Genomic DNA, 20140 nt, shown 5'->3' with positions numbered 1-20140 from the left:
AGGCACTGCAGACTGAGGTGACATCATGCTGCTGCTCGGCCATTGCGTATGGGAGTCCCCATCCCTGAGGGGAGGTGCAGGGTCCCCACAGCCCCAGGGCTCGGTGCTGACCCCTCAGGGTTGTTCTCGCCCCGGGGGTGGCTTTGCTGGGGCTGTGGGTCAGTCCCCACACATCACTTGGGCTCTTCTGGAAGGGCAGGGTCCCGCTGTCCCTTGCTGCTCTCAGGATGGGACACCACATCTCACCTGCATGGCTCCAGCTAAACCCAGGGCTGGAGCAATACCTATGCTATGAGGCTTGCGTTATTTTATATCTGTAAACAACCTACAAAGATTTAAACCAGGAAAAGAGTCTTTGTCAGAGAGTGGCAGCTGTGGGCAACTGGCATTTCCCAGGGGCTGATGACCACAGGCCCCCCGGGCAAGTCTTCTATGGGGTCAAAAGTGGCCTGAAAGACGCACATCCTGAGCCAGCAGTGATCCGCAGGGGCTTTATTGGCAGTAAAAGGTCAGCACGTTCTCCTGGTTCCCGCGGGTGAGGATGACAGGGGGTCTCAGGTCCTGCGAGAGGGTCTCCAGCCAGGCCATGTAGAGAGAGCTGGGGCAGCGACCCTTCCTGCCCACGGGCAGTGTGCTGCGGCCGCAGCGAGCACCGCGTCAGGCACAGCCGCCCAGGCCGAGCCCCCTCCTTACCCTCCTCTCGATCCCCCACTAATTTGCAGAATATTTCCCTAAAAAGGGGCAACGTCACATCCTCCCCCTCAACAGGAGCCGGGCTGGGCCCCTTGGTGCCCTCCAAGGGCTTTTCCGGGGGTGCTGCACCACCCAGCCGCAGTGCTGGGGTGTCTGTTTGGGACGTCCCTGCGCAGGGGAACATCCAGAGGGACCATTTCTATGGGACAAGGGTGTTTGCTGGCACCTACATGGCTATGAGCGCCGCGTCCCGCGAGTAATCCAGCAAAATCTCGTTCAGCCTCACTTGTCGGAGTGACTGCGGAGCAAAGAGGATTGACAAACGCAGAACAGTTGTTTGCAAAAAGACTGAATTTTGTCTCAAAAGCACGAGACCCTTTGCAGGAGCTTCCCCCAGCACTGGTGCTACCTTGGCTCTGTTTTTATTGACCTCCTCGTCCGAAATCTTCCAGGGACAGCCCTGCCTCATCTCGGCCACTGTGGCCTCATCTTTAAAGCCGTCGTTCAGCCTGAAGGGAGCGATCAGGTCGTCGAACCTCTTGATGCTGCAAGACAAGCAGATGGTGCTGTGGAAGGGGGTCCAGGCGAGTTTGGAGGTCAGGGGGAGGCAAAAGGGTGGGGTGTTGGTTACTGCTCTGGTCGGGGTTTCTGGTTGATGTCAGGGAGGACATGGACCTCGTGGAAGCTGAGGCGGAACTTGCTCAGCAGTGAGACAATCCTGCCGGAGGGAAAAAAAGACACGTTTTCCAAAAACCAGCAGGGCACGGCAGCTCCGGCAGGGGCTGACCTGGCACGTCCCCTCTTTGCACCTGGGCCTTTCCCACCCCACAATCCCATCGATTTTCGGAGGAGCGAGGCAGAGCAACCAGTTTGGAGCCCACAGATCCTGTCACAGCAAAACCTGGGGGGGTTCGGGGCAGGGGGGCAGCAGCTCCTGCCACCGGCCCGTGGGCACAGTGACGGTGGCCGCGTGGCTGTGAGGGGCTGCGGGGCACAAGCAGCTGCCATCACTTACGCCTTCCTCTCCTCGTCCATCCTGTTGATCTGCCCACCGACAAACACCCGGATTTTGCACTTTCCCCACCGCTTCTTGCGCCCCAGGAGGTAGGGGATGAGCAGCGTGAGACCTGTCCCCAAAACACCCGATGGCAGACACAGTGGTTGTGACCCCATGGGCTCACCAGTGCTGTCTCAAAACCAGATGCCAGGGATGCCCTGGCACCATTTGGCAAGGACTGAGCCCTCCTGGGTACCATGATGGAGGTGCTGGGGTTGCGTTAGCTGAACAGACAGATGGCAAAGAGCTGCAGCAGCCAGAGGTGAAGGTTACCTCCGTCATCGAAGAGCCAGTAAATATCGATGGTTTTCTTGCCCTGCTCGCTCTGGAAGACGGTGTTTGCCTGCTGCTCGCCAGCCAAGGCGGTGGGGTCTGCTGCCAGGGCAAGAGGGCCCCGGTGTTGACAAGGGGCACTGCCAGCCCTGGGGAAAGGCACCGCTTCCTCCTGGCCCAGCCCTGCTCCCCGAAACCCACACCCTGCCTGCAAACCTGGCCCCCAAAAATAATCTTTGGAGCTGGGGGTGCTCTGGGCAGCCCCCAGCCCAACCAACCTGTGCCTGAGGCTGCTCTGCTGCTGGCACCGTTCTCCTTGGAGTGCTCGGCTGCCTCGAATGTGGGGTTCACTGGGGAGGGAGAAGAAGAGCACAGGCAGCAAGGCAGTGCCCTGCTGTCCCCATCCCCTTCAGTCCCAGCCCTGGAGTGATGTCCCCACCAGGACTGTGACCTTCTCCTGGGGACACAGTGCTGGTTGGCACATCCTACAACTCCAGCACATCTCTGAGCATCCCTGGCTGCCCAAAACTGCTTACCGTGAGCCTGCATCACTCGGGAAATGTTCAGCCCATCCTTCATTCTCATTAAGCAAATGCCGTACTTGAAATCAAAGGCGTCACTGGAAGGAGGGAGGAGAAGGCAGTTAACAGTGGCCGGCTCATGTCGGGTGGCGCTGCCAGCCCAGTGGACCCTGCACATGTGGCCACAATGTCCCCGCACCCAACGGCGGGGCCACCGCCAGGTGCCAGTGTCCCTCGGGGGCAGAGGAGCCAGCGTGGCCGTACTGCAGGATGCCCACGTAGTCCTCCAGGCTCTGCGGGGACGCCGTCTGCCAGTTCCTCTTGTAGCCCAGCACCAGAGTGTTGGGTCTCATCCTCCCAAGGCCAGCAGCCTACAGATAAATGTCCCCATGAGACCCTTCTGCAGGGACAGAGGGATGCAGGTGGTGTCAGTCCACAGGGGAGCGATGCAAAAAGGGTGTTTGGAGGTTGGGGAGTGTGGTCAGAGCCTCCTGAGCAGTGATTGAAGAGGATGGGCCATGACAGTCAATGGCTGGGGGTGGCTCTACCTGGATGAGCATTTGGACGCCACTTCTCAGATCCTCAGCCACCACGTCTGTGTAGAAAGCCTTGATCTTCCTCTTCATAAGCCACTTGGTGTGGCCGTCTGCCATCAGCCGGGACTCGGGCATCTTCAGCTTCCGTGGACCCTGGGGGAAGCAAGGGCAGGGGCTCAGGCACCGGCGGCACCTTCCAGCTGGTGGTGTCACCACCAAGGATCTCCAGCTCCCCTCTTCCCAAATCATGGGCAAGACCTCTGTGTAACCGCTGCACACATGGGAGGTTGCAATCACAGCAACAAAATGACTGAATCTGGGACTCAACAGCCAGCGCACACGATGCCAGCAGCCCCGTGGCTGCGGATGAGCTGGTATTTGTGGCACCACGTGTCCTAAATTGTTTTTGAGGCTTCAGGGCTGCCCTGTCCTCTGAGCAACCACCTCGTCCTACCACATCTTTGCTTTGGCAATTAATCAGCAAGGAGAAGCCATTAGCCCACAGGGACATCCCAGTACTTCATTAATATCACCAAGCTGGAAAGGCTTCCAGACAAAACATTTCATCATAAACAGGCACATTTCCATCCCCCCGAACACATCTGTATTTCCCAGCCCTCTGCCCACGGGTGGCTGGAGCCCCCAGGACAAGGAACCAGACAGTTTTTGCAGGTGACTCACGATCAGCACGTTGCCACAGACCATCAGGCTGAGGTTCTTGGTGAATGTCCCCACGAAGTCCACCAGGGCTGGGCGGAAATTGGGAGGGCCGGTCAGCACCAGGCACTGTGGTCTGCAGGCAGGGGGGAGAAGGGGGCGAAGGCTGGTACTGTGGGGGCACCGAGCCTCTCTGGAACAAACTGTGCCTCTTCTCCCATGCCTGGCCAGTGGCAGCTATAGGGAGCTTCTTCAGGATGAGACAAAACCATGTGGCTGAGGGTCCAGCCTCACTCTTTGGTCTCTTTATATCTGATGAGGCCAATGTGTCTATATCTGCCTGGTGTGGAGAATGCCAGGTTTGCCCAGCTTCCCATCTCTGCCCACACGGCAGACGTGGGATTTTGGAGACAGCCACATTTTTCTGGGGCTCCTCATTACCAAGGATGGTGGTGAGAATGTGGCCATGTGCATGTAGCATCCTGGGTTTGCTGGTGGCAGTGCCTGGCTCTGCGCCCCCCCTCCCTGCGTGCCCAGCACCGCGCCAAGCCGCCCTTGCCTGTAGTTCTTGATGTGCTCGTCCACTTCGCTCAGCCCCACTGAGTAGTTGAGGGCCATGTTGTATGAGCTGGCTTGCATGGAGGAGCCCCAGTTGACGTCTAGGTGGGGAAGATGGATTAGCAACGGGGCCAGACACCTCCTGGAGCATTGCCGGTGCTGGGTTACTGCCACGCACCTGGCTTTTTGTAGAGGACGTATCCCAGGAGGAAGATGATGATGCCGAGGGCAATGAGGGCCGCCCACCAGGTCAGCAGGAACATGATCACCACTGAGATGGCGGCCCCGAAGAGCGCAGCCCACTTGCTGTAATACCGAAAGGAGGGTCGCCAGCCTGCACGAAACACAGACAGCGGCCGCTGCCGGGACGGGGAGCCGGACGGGGAGCCACAGGGCACGGCACAGCACGGCACAGCACGGCACAGCCCACCTGGGGAGTTGGTGATGGAGGCGTGGAAGCAGCTGAAGTTGATGAGGGCATAGGAGCAGAGGAAGAAGTTGGAGATGATGGGGGCGATGGCGTTGAGCTCAGCTGCAGAGGAGGTGGAGAGTGAGTCACCCGTGGTGGGGACCGAGCTCACCTGGCGGCGGGCGTGGGAGGGCACTGGGGTGGTGAGCACCTACCGATGAGGATGAAGCCAACGGCAATGACGTAGGTGAGCATGTAACCGCGGATGGGCTCACTGTTCCTCCCATAGCCTTTCCCAAAAAAGCCTATGAGAGGGTAGAGCTGGTCCCTGCAGAGACACTGTGGGGAGAGACACACTGGGGACAGTGGCTTCACCGAGGACATGGGGTGACAGTGCCATGGTGGCTCTTACACCCGCAAGAGCAGAGGCCGAACTGGCCTTGTGCCTTCACTTATGGCAGCATCATCCTCGCTCCAGGGCTGCTCACGGCCACAAATCCCCGCAGCGCTGAGTGCGCCCAGGAGCGTCACCCACTGCCAGGGATGGGATGGGAGCTGGGGACGTGGACACAGCATCCCCTCACCTGGAAGACTTTGGGGGCTGAGACGAGGCAGGCCAGCGCCGAGGAGAGGGTAGCGCCAAAGATCCCCGCTGTGATGAGGGGGCCGAATCCGGACACCATGCTCATGCTCTGCCCCAAAACCAGGCGGGTCAGGAGCTCTGGCACCCCCAGCACCAACCTCCACTCTGGTCCTGAGGGATTTCCAGCCCCTGGACCCCATCCTGCTACACTCAGAGCTTTTCCATTTACATTATTCAGGCAGCAAAGTGCAGCTGTGTCCAAAAGCAATCCAAAAGAATTGTGTCCAAAGAATCATAGAATCATTTTGGTTGGAAGAGACCCCTAAGATCATTGAGTCCAACCATTAACCCAACTCCATCACTAAACCATATGCCTAAGAACCTCATCTATGTGTCTTTTAAAGCCCTCCAGGGACGGTAACTCCACCACTTGCCTGGGCAGCCTGTTCCAATGCCTGACAGCTCTGTCCGGGAAGAAATTTTTCCTAATATCCAATCTAAACCTTGCCTGGGGCAACTTGAGGCCATTTCCTCTTGTCCTACCAAGGAAGACATGCTCCCTGCTGCATCCCAGGTGCTTTAATGACGTAGGTGCCTCCTGGGATGCCAGGAAACCCACCCCTTGCAGCACAAACCCGACCAGGAGCGCAAACCGGGATGGGTGATGGCCCCAAGCAGCACCTGGTAGTAGTTGCTGAGCCCGTATCGGCAGCTCTGCCGCTGGGCGCAGGCGGTGAAGTTCCAGCCGAAGGCGCAGGCCAGCCCCTCGCAGCCCGGCGAGCCCACGGCCACGCTGTCGTTCAGGCTGCCCGAGGCGTCCCGGACCACACAGGCACCTGGGGGACACACAGCCCCCTCAGCGCCCGCTCCCCTCCAGCCCCCGGCACAGCTGGAGCGGGGTTGGCATCTCTCCGCTGTTTCACACAACCCATCCCCACGTTCTGCTGCCTGGGACACCCCCCAAGTCCCTGCTGTGGGGCTGCCCCACTGCACGGTGGCTGTGAGCAATGCCATGAGCTGCTTTGCCCACCCAGGAGGACTTTGCCCCCCGTGAGGTTTGGCACCTGCAGCGCTCGCCCCAGGGTATCACTACCAGCTCCCACCACATGCATCCTCCCAGGCCACCCATTTCAGGGGACAAGGTCCCGCCCAGCTGACCCAATGATGTGCCGCTTACCAATGGTAGCAGAAAGTGCCAGGTATGACACGGTGGTCCAGAAGATGGCCATCAAGGTGCCCTTGGGGATGGCCACAGCGGGATCCTGCCCAAGGGAACCACAGAGAGATGTAAAACAGCTTTTCCAGCAGCAGCGCTAAAGTGGCATTTTAACTGCGGCTGCTGTAGAAGAAGAATTTTAATTTATTGCGACACAAAGCTGCAGAGCATCTCATGGCTGAGCCTTCCACAAAGTTTCCAGAAGAAATAAAACAGAGTCTAAAAGTCAGATCAAAATAAACACCCTGGGGAAAACAGAGCTTGAGCCCTGAGAAATGCCGACTCAGGCAGCAATAGTCAAAACCCACCTTCAGGTCACCCGAAATGTTGGCCCCGGCCAGGATGCCGGTTGCCGATGGGAAGAAAATTGAAAACAAGCTGAAGAAGGAGCCTTCGGGTCCGCGCCAGTTGGGCACGAAGTTCTGGGCAAAGATGTCAGCTGGGGAGGAAGCAGAGGAGAAGCATTTGGGGCCTTCCAACCGCCTTTCTCCTGGCATCTCAGCACTAGATGGAGGCACATCACTCATGTTGGGTAACCCACGGGAGGAAGACATCATGCTTCCAATGACATCTTCCAGCAAAGAGCACTTTCCCATAGCAAACTTCTCGCCCAACAAAGAGCGGGGCTCCAGCGATGTGCTTGGACCTGTTGAGCGTGACCCCAACCTGTGGTGGACCCACCTCGGTAGCTGAAGAAGCCCTTTGATTGCTTCTCGGCAGTAGCCGGGATCACCGTCCCCACCAGATAATTTATGAAGGAAACCAAGATGACCAGGAAAAACAGTATCTGTGCCTGCCGGAGCGGAAAGAGCTGGCTGAGTGATTGGGGTTTGGGCACTGAGAGGATGAAAAACTCATTAGGAGAAACCCTTGCCTGTTTTTGGGGAGCTAAGGGCATCCTCCACTCCTTGGATGCCCAGTGGGCAGCAGGGACAGCTCTTACCAGCCCAAGGGAAGAAGGTGAGCGCAAGAAGTGAGCGTTACCTTGGCCTCCCACTCCATGCCGGCCAGGGAGATGCCCAGCAGCACCGTCACGGTGACAACCCCGATGATGCGGATGTCGTTGGTGGGGTCCACGATGAGGGAGTTGTGCTCCTGGGGCGGGGGGACCATCCACAATGTGCAAATAACCCTTTCCCTTACCAAACCACCGGGATTGCCACAAGTTTTAGCAGCTGGGGTTGATTATTGGTGGCCCAATGTTATCGCAGATGTTGATAATTAATACAGGTTGTGCAGGGAGGAGGTGAAGGTGAAGGAGGTGAGGATGGAGAAGGTGGGGGGGACAGGACCCAGAGGACACACTGAGCTGCTTTCTCACCTGCAGCAGGTCCCGGACAGTTTCGGCGAAGCCCACCGTGTGCATGGCCACGGCCACTGCATTGGCGAAGGCAAAGATCAGCCCGATGGAGCCGCCCAGCTCCGGCCCGAGACTCCGCGAGATGAGGAAGTAGGTGCCCCCTGAGGTGACAGGAACACCCTGGGTGTTGGTTGCCTCCCACACACGTTTTTGGGGCCCTCCTGCACCGCACAACATGTGCCAGGAGTTCACATATGCAGGGCAGCCCCAGGGTGGCTGGAGGGCTCACACTACCTGACTTGACTTTGCCGTTGGTGGATATGGCGGAGATGGACAAGCCAGTGATGGTGGTCACCGTCACAGACATCAGGATGATGAGCCACGTCAGGGCTGTGGGCAGAGGGAACTGCTTTGTTCCTGCATCCCCTCCAGCCCCACAGACCCCCCTGCACCACCCCACACTCGATGCTGCCAGCATTTCCACCCCCTCCTGGGTGCTCTGGGCCACAGCGAGCCTGGTGCCGCCGTCCTGCCCGCGATGTGCCGTGGCACCCACCGATTCCAGCCTGCGCAGTGATCCAGGGCAAGCGCAAGTAGAGGATGACTCCCCAGATGTTCAGCATGCAGCGGATCTGGGGGGACAGAGAGAGGGACCGGCCATCAGCGTGTGGGCACCGGGGGTTGGCTGGGGCCACACTGGCTCTCCTGCTCCTCTGAGTGAAAACCAGCCCAACACGGAGGGCAGGGAGCTGTTCAGAGTGCAGACACTTGTGAAAAATATATATATATTGGGAAAAATGTGATTATGAGGGGCAAATGCAACCTGCCCCTGCTTGCAGGGGTGGAAGGGTAGGAGAATGCTCCATGGGACGAGTCGCACTCACCATCACCCCCTTCACCCATCCGAAGCGGACGGGCTCTGGGGCGGGGGCTTTGCCCGGCTCCCCCGTCGGCTCCTCCAGCCCGGCCTCCATCAGGCCGTTGCTGCGCTGCGGGTCGGGCACCGGCACGTGGAGGCGGCCCGGGTCGGGCTGCAGGGACAACGGGGACACAGGTGAGGGCAGGCAGGACTGGAGGCAGCCAGTCATCCCCAGGGGGGAGAGCTCTGGCTGGGTGCACAGCTGGGAACAGCTGGATTATCCCTCCGGCTTCACAGTGGGTTCATTCTCGGGATGCGCGCATTAGCACAGCATCAAGAAGCGGGTGACATGGTGCCATGAACACACCGTGGGGACCAGGGGATGCTGATGACACGGCCAAACCCAGCCTTACCTTGAGGATGGAGTGCAGGTCCGCCAGCGAGGGCCTGCCCTTCCTGCCATCGCCCACCCCCTTGCTGTTGGCATAGTGCTCGTAGGCGGGCACCACGTCCACCGTGTTATAGCCGAAGGTCCTGGTGCAGAAGGTGCTGCCGGAGAGGTGGGTGGGGTGGGCGCTGTCACAGCCGGACCCCTCGGCGGGCGCGTAGGGACCCCGGCCGCCCTCCTCCGTGCCCACGAGGGTGCTGATGGTGAAGCGGCCGCTGCAGCGGGACAGGGCGATGGGCAGCTCTGGGACAGGCAGCTCGGCCATGGCCCCTGCGCAGGTCCCCGCTGGCAGTGCCTGCCGGGCGACGGATGGGGCGGAGAGGGGCTCGCTGGCTTTATACCCAGCAAAAGCGGAGCGAGGCAACCGGCACCCACCCACCACCATTGCTAACGGGGGAAAAGACTTGGCTTGAACCACCCCGAGCTGGTCAGGGGGAAAAAAATAGCCAGAAGGGATATCAAAACCGCTATAATCGGTATCACTGACTCACAGTGTTAGATGGAGGTGGCGATAACGGATTTGAGATTAAGTCCCAAGGACAGATCGGCAGAGAAATGCAGTGCTGAGTTTGCCTCCGGCCCTCACCAGGGAACGTTCAGTTCCCACCGGGATTTATGATGGGAAATGGCAGCAAACTCCCACACACACTCGCCCTTCCCTGGGATACTGCCCCAGACCCGGCAGATCCCGTAAATCATCTCGCCCAGCCTCCGAGTTGCTGTCTGTGGCACTGAGCTGTGCTGGAGGCAGGAAGGAAAACAGCCGCTCTTTCTTACTGTGAAACCAGGAGAGAGGGGACAGTGTGACACTGAGGGATGGGAGGGATGTCCCTGCCCGGGATCTGGTGCTGAGGGGCTGGGAAGGGGCTGGAGGCACCAGGGGACATGGAGAAGCAGCAGACACTGCTCCTCTGTGACTGCCCATGGCTGGGGCTGGCAGCAGAGACACCCCTGGTCCCAGAGCCCCCCATCCCCTCCCAAACTGAACGCTCAGGGTTCAAAACCCCCCCAAACCCCATCAGCCACTTAACCCCTTCCCCACACCACACAAAACAGGAGCTGAGACTGCTCAGCATTCACCATACGGTATGGGCAGGTGAGGATGGGGGAGGGACGGGCATCTTTTATACCTCTGCAGCCCCGTGTCACATGTGCCCTTAAAAGCAGTTACAGATAAGATCGGTGAAGACAGCAAATAAGGCAGGCAATAAAATTTGCAGGCCCAGTCTGCTTTGCAAGTTAATGGAAAATTGGGGCTGCCTGCCCTGCTGCCTCTGGCTGTCTTTTGCATTCATGCACAGATTTTAACCGGGTTTTCGAGGACTTGCTCCAGCCCCCTTGTATTGTTTGTGCACCGACAGACACTGTCCTCGGTTGCACAAGCTCCACACAGGCCAGCGCACACCCGCTCAGCCGGGAGGCTGAAGGCCAGCAGCCCGGGCAGCGCGGGGCCAACACACCGGTGCCAACACACCGCACGGGCAGCGCGGGGCCAACACACCGGTGCCAACACACCGCACGGGCAGCGCGGGGCCAACACACCGGTGCCAACACACCGCATGGGCAGCGCGGGGCCAACACACCGGTGCCAACACACCGCACGGGCAGCACGGGGCCAACACACCGGTGCCAACACACCGCACGGGCAGCGCGGGGCCAACACACCGGTGCCAACACACCGCACGGGCACAGCCGCTGCCCGTCCTGACACCAGTGTGAGCAACGTTTAACAAAGAATGGCTGTTTTTACATAACTGAGGACCTGGCGCCTGACCCCAGCAGGGGGGAAGGACCGAGAGACATCGGACTGTGAATCTTTAATGTAAAACACAGTCTCTTCCCAGAATATATACTGATACCTGTATACATACTGATACCTGTATTTACAAGTTAATTCAGATGGAAGGACCGAGAGACATCGGACTATGAATCCTTAATGTAAAACACAGTCTCTTCCCGGAATATATACTGATACCTGTACACATACTGATACCTGTATTTACAAGTTAATTTAGGGGGAAGGGTATTGTATGTAAACTGAGGCAGGTGACGGGGTAGTCTGTAAACCCTGAAGTACCCAGCCAACGGGGAACAAGGGAAGGAAATTGCGGCCAGGATTTTGGGGGGATATAAGCAGGGGCTTTTTGCCCTATTATGTGTGCCGACCTTTAGGTAGAACACCCAGTGTTGCAATATCATTATTAAAAAAAAAAAGAAATTGCTTTGCTGAGAGATCCTGCCTGAGCCTTTTATATTTGCAAAATAATTGTTTCCTACACCAGGTTTTGTGAACAGGGAGAATGGTGAGATGGGTTGAGGAAAAATCTTCACTCCAGCACCTCCTGCAACACTCCCACACAGGGCTGAGCAGTTTCCACTCCCAAACCAACAGAAGCAGCAGCAGACTCAGGCCCAGCAGAAATGGTTTTATTTTAGAACCTCATTACTTCATTAAAAAATGCTAACCTGCCCAAACCACCACAAATCACAGAGGTTCTTAAACAGGGGAGGGGGTCTCTCTTAAACAGTGCGGTCAGAGATGCTCAGGGAGAGCCACGAAGAGTCCAGATGCTGGGTGAAGAGCGAAGTGAGTGGTATGATGCAACCCTGGTGTAGTGAAATAGCCGGATAGTAGGATGCGCTTGTCGTCGGCCTGATTCACAACACCAGCTGCAGCACCAATACCGGGGCCATCGGCGCTGGGAGCTGCCAGGAGAGCTCTGGGGCACGTCCCTCCAACCCCTCCGCTCACACGGTGAAGAGGTGCCGAGGTGCTTCTGCAGGACTTCCCTCACTTCCAGCGCATCCCCCGCTTCATTTTGTCTGTTAAATACACCAAATACACCTGCATCGAGTTAGGCTGAGAATGGTTCAATCAATGCTTTACATATGGCTTCTTTTAAGTTTGCCAGAGCACTATATTCCAACAGGCCTTACGTGAAGGTTTAATTGTCCCATTTCCATCCTGTGGAAGATGGAACCTCCTGCCCTGGGTGACACAGGCCACGGGAATGACAGGGGGGCTCAGCAAACCCGCGCTGCCCAGCAGGACTCAGTGTCTTGGCACTGCAGGGAAGGAAGCCTGGGGAGAGAACACAGATGGTTATCCGGGCGACTGCTGGCAGCCTGCCATGATGGGGCCAAAGGGACCATCTCCCACCCTCCTCCAAACACCATTTCCAGCCCTCCCAACTTCAGATCCAGTCAGGAACAGGACAGAAACTTGGACCTCGATCATCAGAGGACATGCAGACTGTGAAGCTTTTAGAGCTGCTACACTGGTAGTGCAGCACTCGTGGATGTTTTGCTACCGATGAGCTGTGCAAACCATGGAAAAAGGACCTGGAGGCTCAGCACAACACTGCTGTACCGTACTGGGACTGACCATCACACATTCCCAAGGCAAACTCCTTTTCACTCTTTCCTTGAGTCGTCTCTAGCAACACAAGCACGAGCTGGATGGGACTCAAACCAGTGAGCCTCCCTAAGGGTGCATCTCATCTACCTGGAGGATCTTTATTGCTGAGGATTAGTCCTGGAGTAGGAAAAAGCAGATGGAATTATCCTAAAAAATTTAATCTGCAGTATTCATCTGTACCTTTGTCTTGTATCAAGGGCCAGAGCTCCACTGACTTGGAGAAGATTTATCAGTTCATACTAACAATAAATTCAGCTCAGATCAATGTCCACAGCTCTGCTGCAAACCACGCCTGGTGAACTACAAACACAAGCTTGTTCAGAGGTTGCTGCACACTACCGCGATTTCCAGTGCGACCTGTGCGAGGCGAGAGAAGCCCTTTGCGCACGAGGAACACGGACGGAGCTCCCGCTGTGCCCCGACAGCATCACGCTGTAAGAACAAGCACTACTCCCTGTTGTAAAGGGAGTGCTCAGTGACACCACCTTTGAGCAGGCTGCTCGAAACACAATGTAAGAATTGACACCCCAAAAAGCCCCTCTGGCAGATAAAATATTTAGAAAACCAAGGCTAAGCCTGCACAGCAGTAAAGTAGGAGCACAAAGGTACAAAGGGTTATGAACTCTGCTCCAGCAGCAGCAGGTCTGCTGGTCAGAAACCCAAGGGAGCAGAATCAGGTTGTTCTCTCCAGCAGAACAAGCGTGGGGTGGAGAGAAAACAGTGACATCTGGAAAACCACGGGGGTGCCTGATTCAGCAAAGCACCAGTATGTGCATCAGCATCTACCTCAATGCGGCAAAGCCCTTAAGGTTGTGCAGAGGGGAGCCAGGTTTGCCAAAGCCAGGCCTAGGCACGGAGCTGGAACCTGGCTGCTCTCGGGAATGCGGCGAGATGGATGGGCTGCAGCGTTCACAACCTGCACAGGAGCAAGAAGAAATCACAGGACAATCAACAATTGGATTCCAACTGTCTGTGGCACTTTCTGTTACACCCACAACCTCTCTTGTCTGAACTAGGACTGGGCCTCACCTTTCCAGGGTTAGTCCCTGGGGTTTATTTCCTCTGTCTGTGCATCACAGAAGGACCATCTTGGCTTTCCAAAGTATGAAATAATTCAGTTTCTGCTTAGCTTAGAAGGCACCAGAGGGTGGAGTCACACCAACTGAGCACCAAGGCAGCTAACTCGCCACAGCCATCGATTTTCCCTTTTACTGACGCCTGTGAAGGCTGAGAAGCACCGGAAAGCGTCTGCTACAGCTGTCTTCAAAGGGCAGACAGAAAAAAAGGCAACTCGCGGTTTTTGAAAGGTTCATAGGTTTGACATCAGAAACATACCAGTGAGGCAGCACGATAGCTCAGCTGAGCAGGGGATGGGCAACAGGCAGGAGAACAAGGTCCTGCAAATGGCAGCGGTAAGAGGGCAATGCCAAAGGACGCCCATCCCTGTGTGAAAGGTGGAGGGAGAGGGAACTCCAGTGGGGAACTGGCCTTCGCCCTTCTGAACAGACCCGAGCAGACACTGTCCCTCTCCTGCTCGGGTCAGCAGTTGCCCCAGGACAGGTACAGCCCACCAGCCTCTTGGTACATGAGGTGGTTTGATGCGAGGAGTAACCTGGGGACAGGGGCTGAGTGCCAGCAAGAAAAATACAGGCAGAGGGTTTATCCTGCAGGACTGTATGTGGGGCAACCCTGGCCCAAGTAAGAATGTCTGCAAGTGTCAGGAAAGGTGCCTTGTTCTGCCACCTGCTTTTTGGATGAATTTTCAACTGACACGTACTAAGAAACATTCCCACACGAATACACCAGAAATGTTAATAACTAATAAAGCTTTCCATACTCACCTCTTTGACATTCTGTCAGGTAATTCAATTCTGCCTCCCCAAGCAACTCTTTAAGAACTCACCAGATCCCTTTTGCTGTCCAGGTCTCTCTCGGCCTTCAGCTGAAACCATCTCGAACACGCTGCAGGACCCTCAGTCCCAGACACAATCCCAGCTCTGTTGCTGGGAGCCCCAGCAGCCAGTTTGCCAATGCCACAAGACACGGGTTTGGGTGGCACGGCAAGCCATCCCTTCGCTGCCTGTCCAAAAGCTTGACAAAATTTACACTACAACATTTCTGGTGGAAAAAATAATTAGGAAATTGTCATCAAGTCAGTCAAATATCCCTCTATGCCATCAAACTTATATATTGCAAAATGGAGATTGTCTTCCACAACAGTGATAAACATGCAAAGGTTGAAATTCTGCCCCTACGTTTTGTTGCTTGTTCTGTACCCAGAACTACACGTGTTCCCATGTCCCAGTAGCACAGAGGGCAGTGGTACAGAAGGACGTGTGCAGGGAGCAGTAAGAGGAATCACCAACATTCCTCCCATTTCATTTCAAAAATAGGCAGCTATATGAAAGAGAAAAGCTTAAACTATAACATGCTCCCTGGGCTTTCACACTCATTTAATTGTAGCTCCAAATATTTAAAGCTAACCATTTTTTAGTGCCCCTTGTTCAACAGGACCCAGGTTTCCCACTAAACTAACAGAAATATCCACCCACACCCAATGCATCTGCACTTGGACTTCTCTGCTCAGCTTCCCAACTTCTGGTGACCTCAGTACAGGATCATTTTGAACTCAACTGGATAAAAATCCACATGTCGATCACAAAAATCCCTCCTGCCAAAATGTACCTGTTTCCAAACTCAGCTGCTCCCGCAAAAGCTTCAGTGGAGCCCCAGGGTTTGCAGAGGTGTGTACACCTGAGACACCGGCCCGAGTTTAAATCTCGTTAAGCCTAAATGAGTCTCTGCAGCATACAGAGCTCATGTGCACATCAACACACACACCACACAAGACATTATGGGCTGACAGCAGCGCGTCACACGTGTGAAGAATCAAACAGATTTGCAACATTTAACATGCATTCAAAAAAACAAACAAACAAACCTCCTAGAATTCCCAAGCTGGATGTTCAGGAAGCATTAAAGTTCTTCCGCATTTCTGCTATAAAATTGCTCGTTTACCTCCCTACTGCAGAACTATGACTTCTTTCTCCACATGGCCCATTAACTCATTAAGAATGATTTTCTAAATATAAACCAATTTAAAGTAAAATTAATAAAAACATAAAACCACAAAAAACAGTGAAAATGAAAATGTCAAAAACAAATAGAAAATCAAAGAAATTTATTTCCATCAACAAAAATACAGAATACAAAACGATACTGGTCCCACCCTCTGAGCGTGGTAAAGACACCAGGGGCTGCCGCGACCCTGAGCAAGAGCTTCTCTGCTAGTTCATCAGGACCTCCATCTGCACCAGCCTCGCGTTCGTGTCTCCCGATGTTCTGTACGGGATCATGCCAGCAAACGTTATCAGCGCACGAGCTTGGGACCGAAGTTGCTAAAAGAACCAAAAACATAAAGTACAGTTACTTTAGGATCAAAGCACCCACAAGGAAGGTGGAGTTAAGACACCAGTGGAACACTCGCCTTTCAAACAAGCAAATGTAATCTTTATTTCTCAGAGCTGCTCTCTGGATAATGTATCTTTCCATATGGAAGGAAATCCAATTATTTCCTTTTCCAGCCATTAAAAATATGTCAATCTACCCTTTTGCTTAAAAAAAAAAAAGCCCATTTATTAAAAATCACCCAAGAAAAAACATTTTCAGCCAAATGGGGCGCTGCTGTACTGCAGCAATCTTGTAATTTCTGCTTGAAGCGGGCTTTGCCAAGGCAACAGGACTCTTTCCCATCTTGCGAAATATAAAGTTGACCCTGAAATACAGGATTAATATTGTCCAGGTACAAGCACCAGAAACAAAGCGGTGGTGCCACAGCCACTTGGAGATCTCGCACATCAACTACAACACACCAACATCCTCAGAGGCTCATCATTCTGTGACATGACAAAAGCAGATGTACCAAGCACATTGAGACCTTTGCCTAAAGTAACCAACCCCCTTCCTGCGCACCACAAGGCTACGTAACAGCTGAAGGAATTTAGGAATAATTTGTTTCATTTGTTAAAACTGTTGGTAAATTAAGAGGAGAACCATTTTGATAACCGGTAAAGCTCAGGAGAAAACAGAAAGTCTGCATCTTTATGGAAAGCTGTGCAGACTGATTGTTTGGATCGCTCATAGTGTTTTATTCTCAAACATGAAGCATCTCTAAACTCCTGTACCAGAAGATCCCGCTGTTCAAATCTTCCTTTAATCTACTGACTACAGGGAAAGCTGCAGCAGCTTTGGTTGCTGTGGGCGTGCAGCAGGACAGCAGCACATACAAACGGAGAAGTGACCCAAGCCCGTTACGTGGCTGGAACAGTTGCAAACACCATCCCCAATGACCATCTGGGTAATTTTAACCCCTATTTCAGGCCGATGTTAAACCAGCTGTTTAATGGCAACACAGGAACTTTGGAAGCCACTAATGGAAAAGTCAGATGCTCATCAGTTTGTTTCGAGACGCTGTCTAAATGCTACTGCTTCAGCTGTGCAAAAAACCCCTGACTCTACACACAGAACAGGAAAGTAAGTTTTCTTTAGCACTGAGATCACAGCTCTTTAATTTTGTTTCCATTACCCCATCTGAAGGAAAGCTGTGACTGCCTACACAAAACCTGCTGGCCAGGATGACACTGAGGGCGGTGTTCCCGTCTGGCGCTGTATTTCTGTCTGGCCGAGGATGGACAAACAGCTGGAGCTGCGGGAGGCGACTGCTCCCTCCTTCTGAGGAACTGCAGCATCTGCGGGGCTCTGGAGTAAGCAGCAAAACCAAGACTGACCCAGTTCCTAAAAGCTCCCAGGACAGTTTCCCCAGCTGTAAATTACCCCCTAGTTAACACCAATCTATCAGCTACTTAACAAGGTAGCCTGAAAATTAATCATTCAGTTCCAGTTATGGTCACAACACTTCTTCTAGTCTGCTTCCAAATCTGTTACAGCGAGGTCGTGTAGTTATACCTGACCTGCTGTGTTTCAGTGGAGGTCAAAAGAGGTGATACATGACAAAAAAAAAGGCATTTAAAGGTGTCTGACTCTTTGGAATTCAAATATTAAGAGGGAGAAACTCTTATTGTGACTAAGAAAGGCTTAGGACCAGTGCAAGCTACTGTTCCCTTTACCTGTTCAGCAGCAATGACACTAGAGCTGGTCTATTTTTAAAAATCAAAACAAGCAAGCAGCAATACTTCAGGAAGAATAATCGAAGGTTTGCAGAGGTTAAGAGCGGCCTGGAGGTCTAGATGTTCTATTGGTGGTAATTACTTAATGAATGTTAAAGTCACTTGCGATTTAAAATAAAAATAAATAAATAAAAAGAATTCCATTCCTTTCATGACCTAATTTTCCCGCCAAGATAATGCCCTTGGGCTGCTCCAGTGAGTTTGCCACCCTGGCTGGGGTGGGGAGCGTGTGACATTGCTGTTGTGCACTCACGGCATCTGGGTCAGGGCTGCACCGCAACCGCTGGCTGAAATCCAACCAAACGGATCACGCCAAGCGGGACAGGACTTTGCTCCCTCATTCCCCAACTAATTAATGTATATACATTAAAAAGAAAAAAAAAAAAAAAAAAAAAAGACTCAAAACGCAGTTTGGGTAATTTCATTCTGAAATAAACAAAATGCATAAACCCCAGCTCTGACTCTGAACTTGATGAGCTCTAAATAAAGGCCATTTTGTCTCCAAAGTGGGACAAGAGAGGTTCTAGCAGAGAATCACTGGGTTCAGAGGGCTCCAGAGCTACTGTTCCCTCTCCATCCCATCCGTGCTGCCATGTCCACGCTGTTCCTGTCAAAGCCCCTCTGCTCCCTGCCCGGTACCGCAGGACCCTGCTTTGGGCAGTCAGCGCTTGGCACCTGGGGGAAAATTCAAGACCCACATGTTCCTATGCTGGGAGACTCTGTTCCCGGCTACATGAAATAAGCCTCAGACTTACAAACAGCTGCTATCCTCTGTTTTCAAACTCTTCTGAGCAACAGAGGGATCTGAATGTCTGCTCTGACAGATCTAGAGAAAATCCAGGGATTTCAAACACCTATTCAAGGAAAGGTCATTTTTCGCTCACACTGTCTACTGGGCAATATGCTGAGATTGTTCAAGCTCCTGGAACATCCACAGTGTTAGTGACTTCCCCTGACGTTTGCTTCCCCATGGAAAAAGGAAAAGCTGCCTTTCTCCCAGGGAAGTTCAAAAGAAAAACTCTTGCCAAGCTCTGTCCACAGAGGTTCATATCTGCCGTCTCTGTGCAGGTGAACGGAGGAAATGTTGCTGAAGAAACCCCTTCTCTTCTCACATTTGAAATGACCTCATTTCTTCCCCCCTCTAAAATCCCTGAGTTGCTTCCCAGACAGGGAAACTGGAGTGATCTAGATTCTCTGCTCCCACAGCATTAGAGGAAATCGTTCAGGGTAAGAAAAACAGGGAAAACATGCTGAAGCTGTTCTTACCCTGCCTTCCGTGTGTCCGTGTCTGGTGTTTTTCTGTGCATGCAAATCATAAAGGCACTCAGAAGCTACACGGCTGTAGATTTTTTTCACTTTAGCTAATCCTACATTAGGAGATTTAACATTCCCTCTGACATTACAGTGACACAGCTGTTCTCTTATCGCCTCCCTGACTGCAGAGGCAGCAGGCACTTGTCCCCTCTGATGGTTAAGCAAAGCGTTTATTATCCATAGCAGCCAGAGATCCATGACTTGGAAACCCTGTGCCTTGAGCACCAACACCCTGCTGCTATCAGATCCCACTACAAGGCCAGAAGCTCAATTAACAAAACTTGAAGCCTGAAAAAACCAAAACAACTTTCAAGGGTTTTTAAGCAAGGTCAGCTGATCTCCACAACTCTAACAGCATGAGAGCACAGCACATTTACTGAACGTGCTCACGCTGCTAACAGGCACGTTGTTGATACACTACAATGTTGTGGTGGCTTCTCTAAATGAACTCGCCAGCAAAGCTGCTGATGCCATCACCAATCAGCCCAACAATCTTTGGTGGGCCACGCTCAGGGCATTTATATCAAGATGACACCCGACAGCACTACACCCCTACAGAGATGGTAAACACTTCTATGTAAGGCACAAAAGGAAACTGCAAAATCAAAATAACCGGCTCACTTGGAAAGAAAGGAGCTAAGGCTGTTTGCTCAGTGCCAACCTTGACCAACACAAAGAGCAGGTACCAGCTTGCTTTAGCCTGGGAATTCTTTGCACATACAGAATTTAAGGTGGGAGAAGCCTAAGCAGCATCTGTCCTTCTCCGGTGTTGCCCATTTAGAGTGCAAGTGCAGCTGCAAGGCAGGATCCCACAGCTCACACACAGAACGCACTCCAAAGACAAAAGCCGTATCATCACTGGAGCCTTTCATTTTCTGATGTAATTTAGAAATGCTACTATGACTTTTACCAATATTGAAATTCACAGACCAAAGGCACTTTTGCAGATGACTAAAGCCTGCAATAAAGCTGGCTGTGGCCCAAGCTGGTTTTCATTCTCAAAAGGAGTTGATACTTATTTCCTAATCTCCAAGATGGGATGACTGGTTTGGCCTTGGTTTTCACGTGCCTGTGGCAACTTTAACTTAATAAGAGCTACAAGACCAAACCTG

At 53.5% G+C, this 20140-nt stretch overlaps 3 protein-coding genes across 4 annotated transcripts in view; 1 reads left to right on the top strand and 2 right to left on the bottom strand.

Annotated features, from left to right (window-relative positions):
* COG4 (component of oligomeric golgi complex 4) overlaps positions 1-12949 on the top strand; it is a 371279-nt gene extending 358330 nt beyond the window's left edge. Inside the window, exon 20 of the transcript XR_014185165.1 lies at positions 12934-12949. The gene's annotated coding sequence lies outside the window, so the exon portion shown is untranslated. The remainder of the gene's footprint in view (positions 1-12933) is intronic.
* SLC12A3 (solute carrier family 12 member 3) lies at positions 493-9375 on the bottom strand (the record flags this gene model as incomplete). Of its 2 annotated transcripts, none has more annotated exons than XM_082062766.1 (26): positions 493-634; positions 924-991; positions 1103-1238; positions 1325-1411; positions 1709-1820; positions 2024-2125; positions 2293-2373; positions 2560-2642; positions 2809-2915; positions 3093-3233; positions 3762-3873; positions 4297-4396; positions 4474-4629; positions 4726-4827; positions 4920-5043; positions 5289-5396; positions 5969-6123; positions 6465-6549; positions 6812-6942; positions 7185-7296; positions 7488-7598; positions 7825-7964; positions 8098-8193; positions 8360-8435; positions 8688-8834; positions 9076-9375. In XM_082062766.1, 26 exons carry the CDS (start codon positions 9373-9375, stop codon positions 493-495), a joined length of 3114 nt encoding a protein of 1037 aa, XP_081918892.1. The 2 variants fall into 2 exon arrangements, with proteins under 2 accessions (XP_081918892.1, XP_081918891.1); XM_082062765.1 differs by having other exon boundaries at positions 2302-2373.
* Positions 12950-15692: 2743 nt separating the features above from the next.
* The window catches only part of NUP93 (nucleoporin 93), a 79108-nt gene continuing 74660 nt past the window's right edge, over positions 15693-20140 (bottom strand). The window contains exon 22 of the mRNA XM_082062960.1: positions 15693-15926. Coding sequence (XP_081919086.1) covers positions 15816-15926 — 111 coding nt within the window. The 3' untranslated portion in view covers positions 15693-15815. The remainder of the gene's footprint in view (positions 15927-20140) is intronic.

The sequence above is a fragment of the Streptopelia decaocto genome, assembly GCF_964273445.1.
Source record: "Streptopelia decaocto genome assembly, chromosome: 11".
In the NCBI taxonomy this organism is placed as follows: domain Eukaryota; kingdom Metazoa; phylum Chordata; class Aves; order Columbiformes; family Columbidae; genus Streptopelia; species Streptopelia decaocto.
The sequence above is the reverse complement of the archived record's forward strand: the minus strand, read 5'-3'. Positions and strand labels throughout refer to the sequence as shown.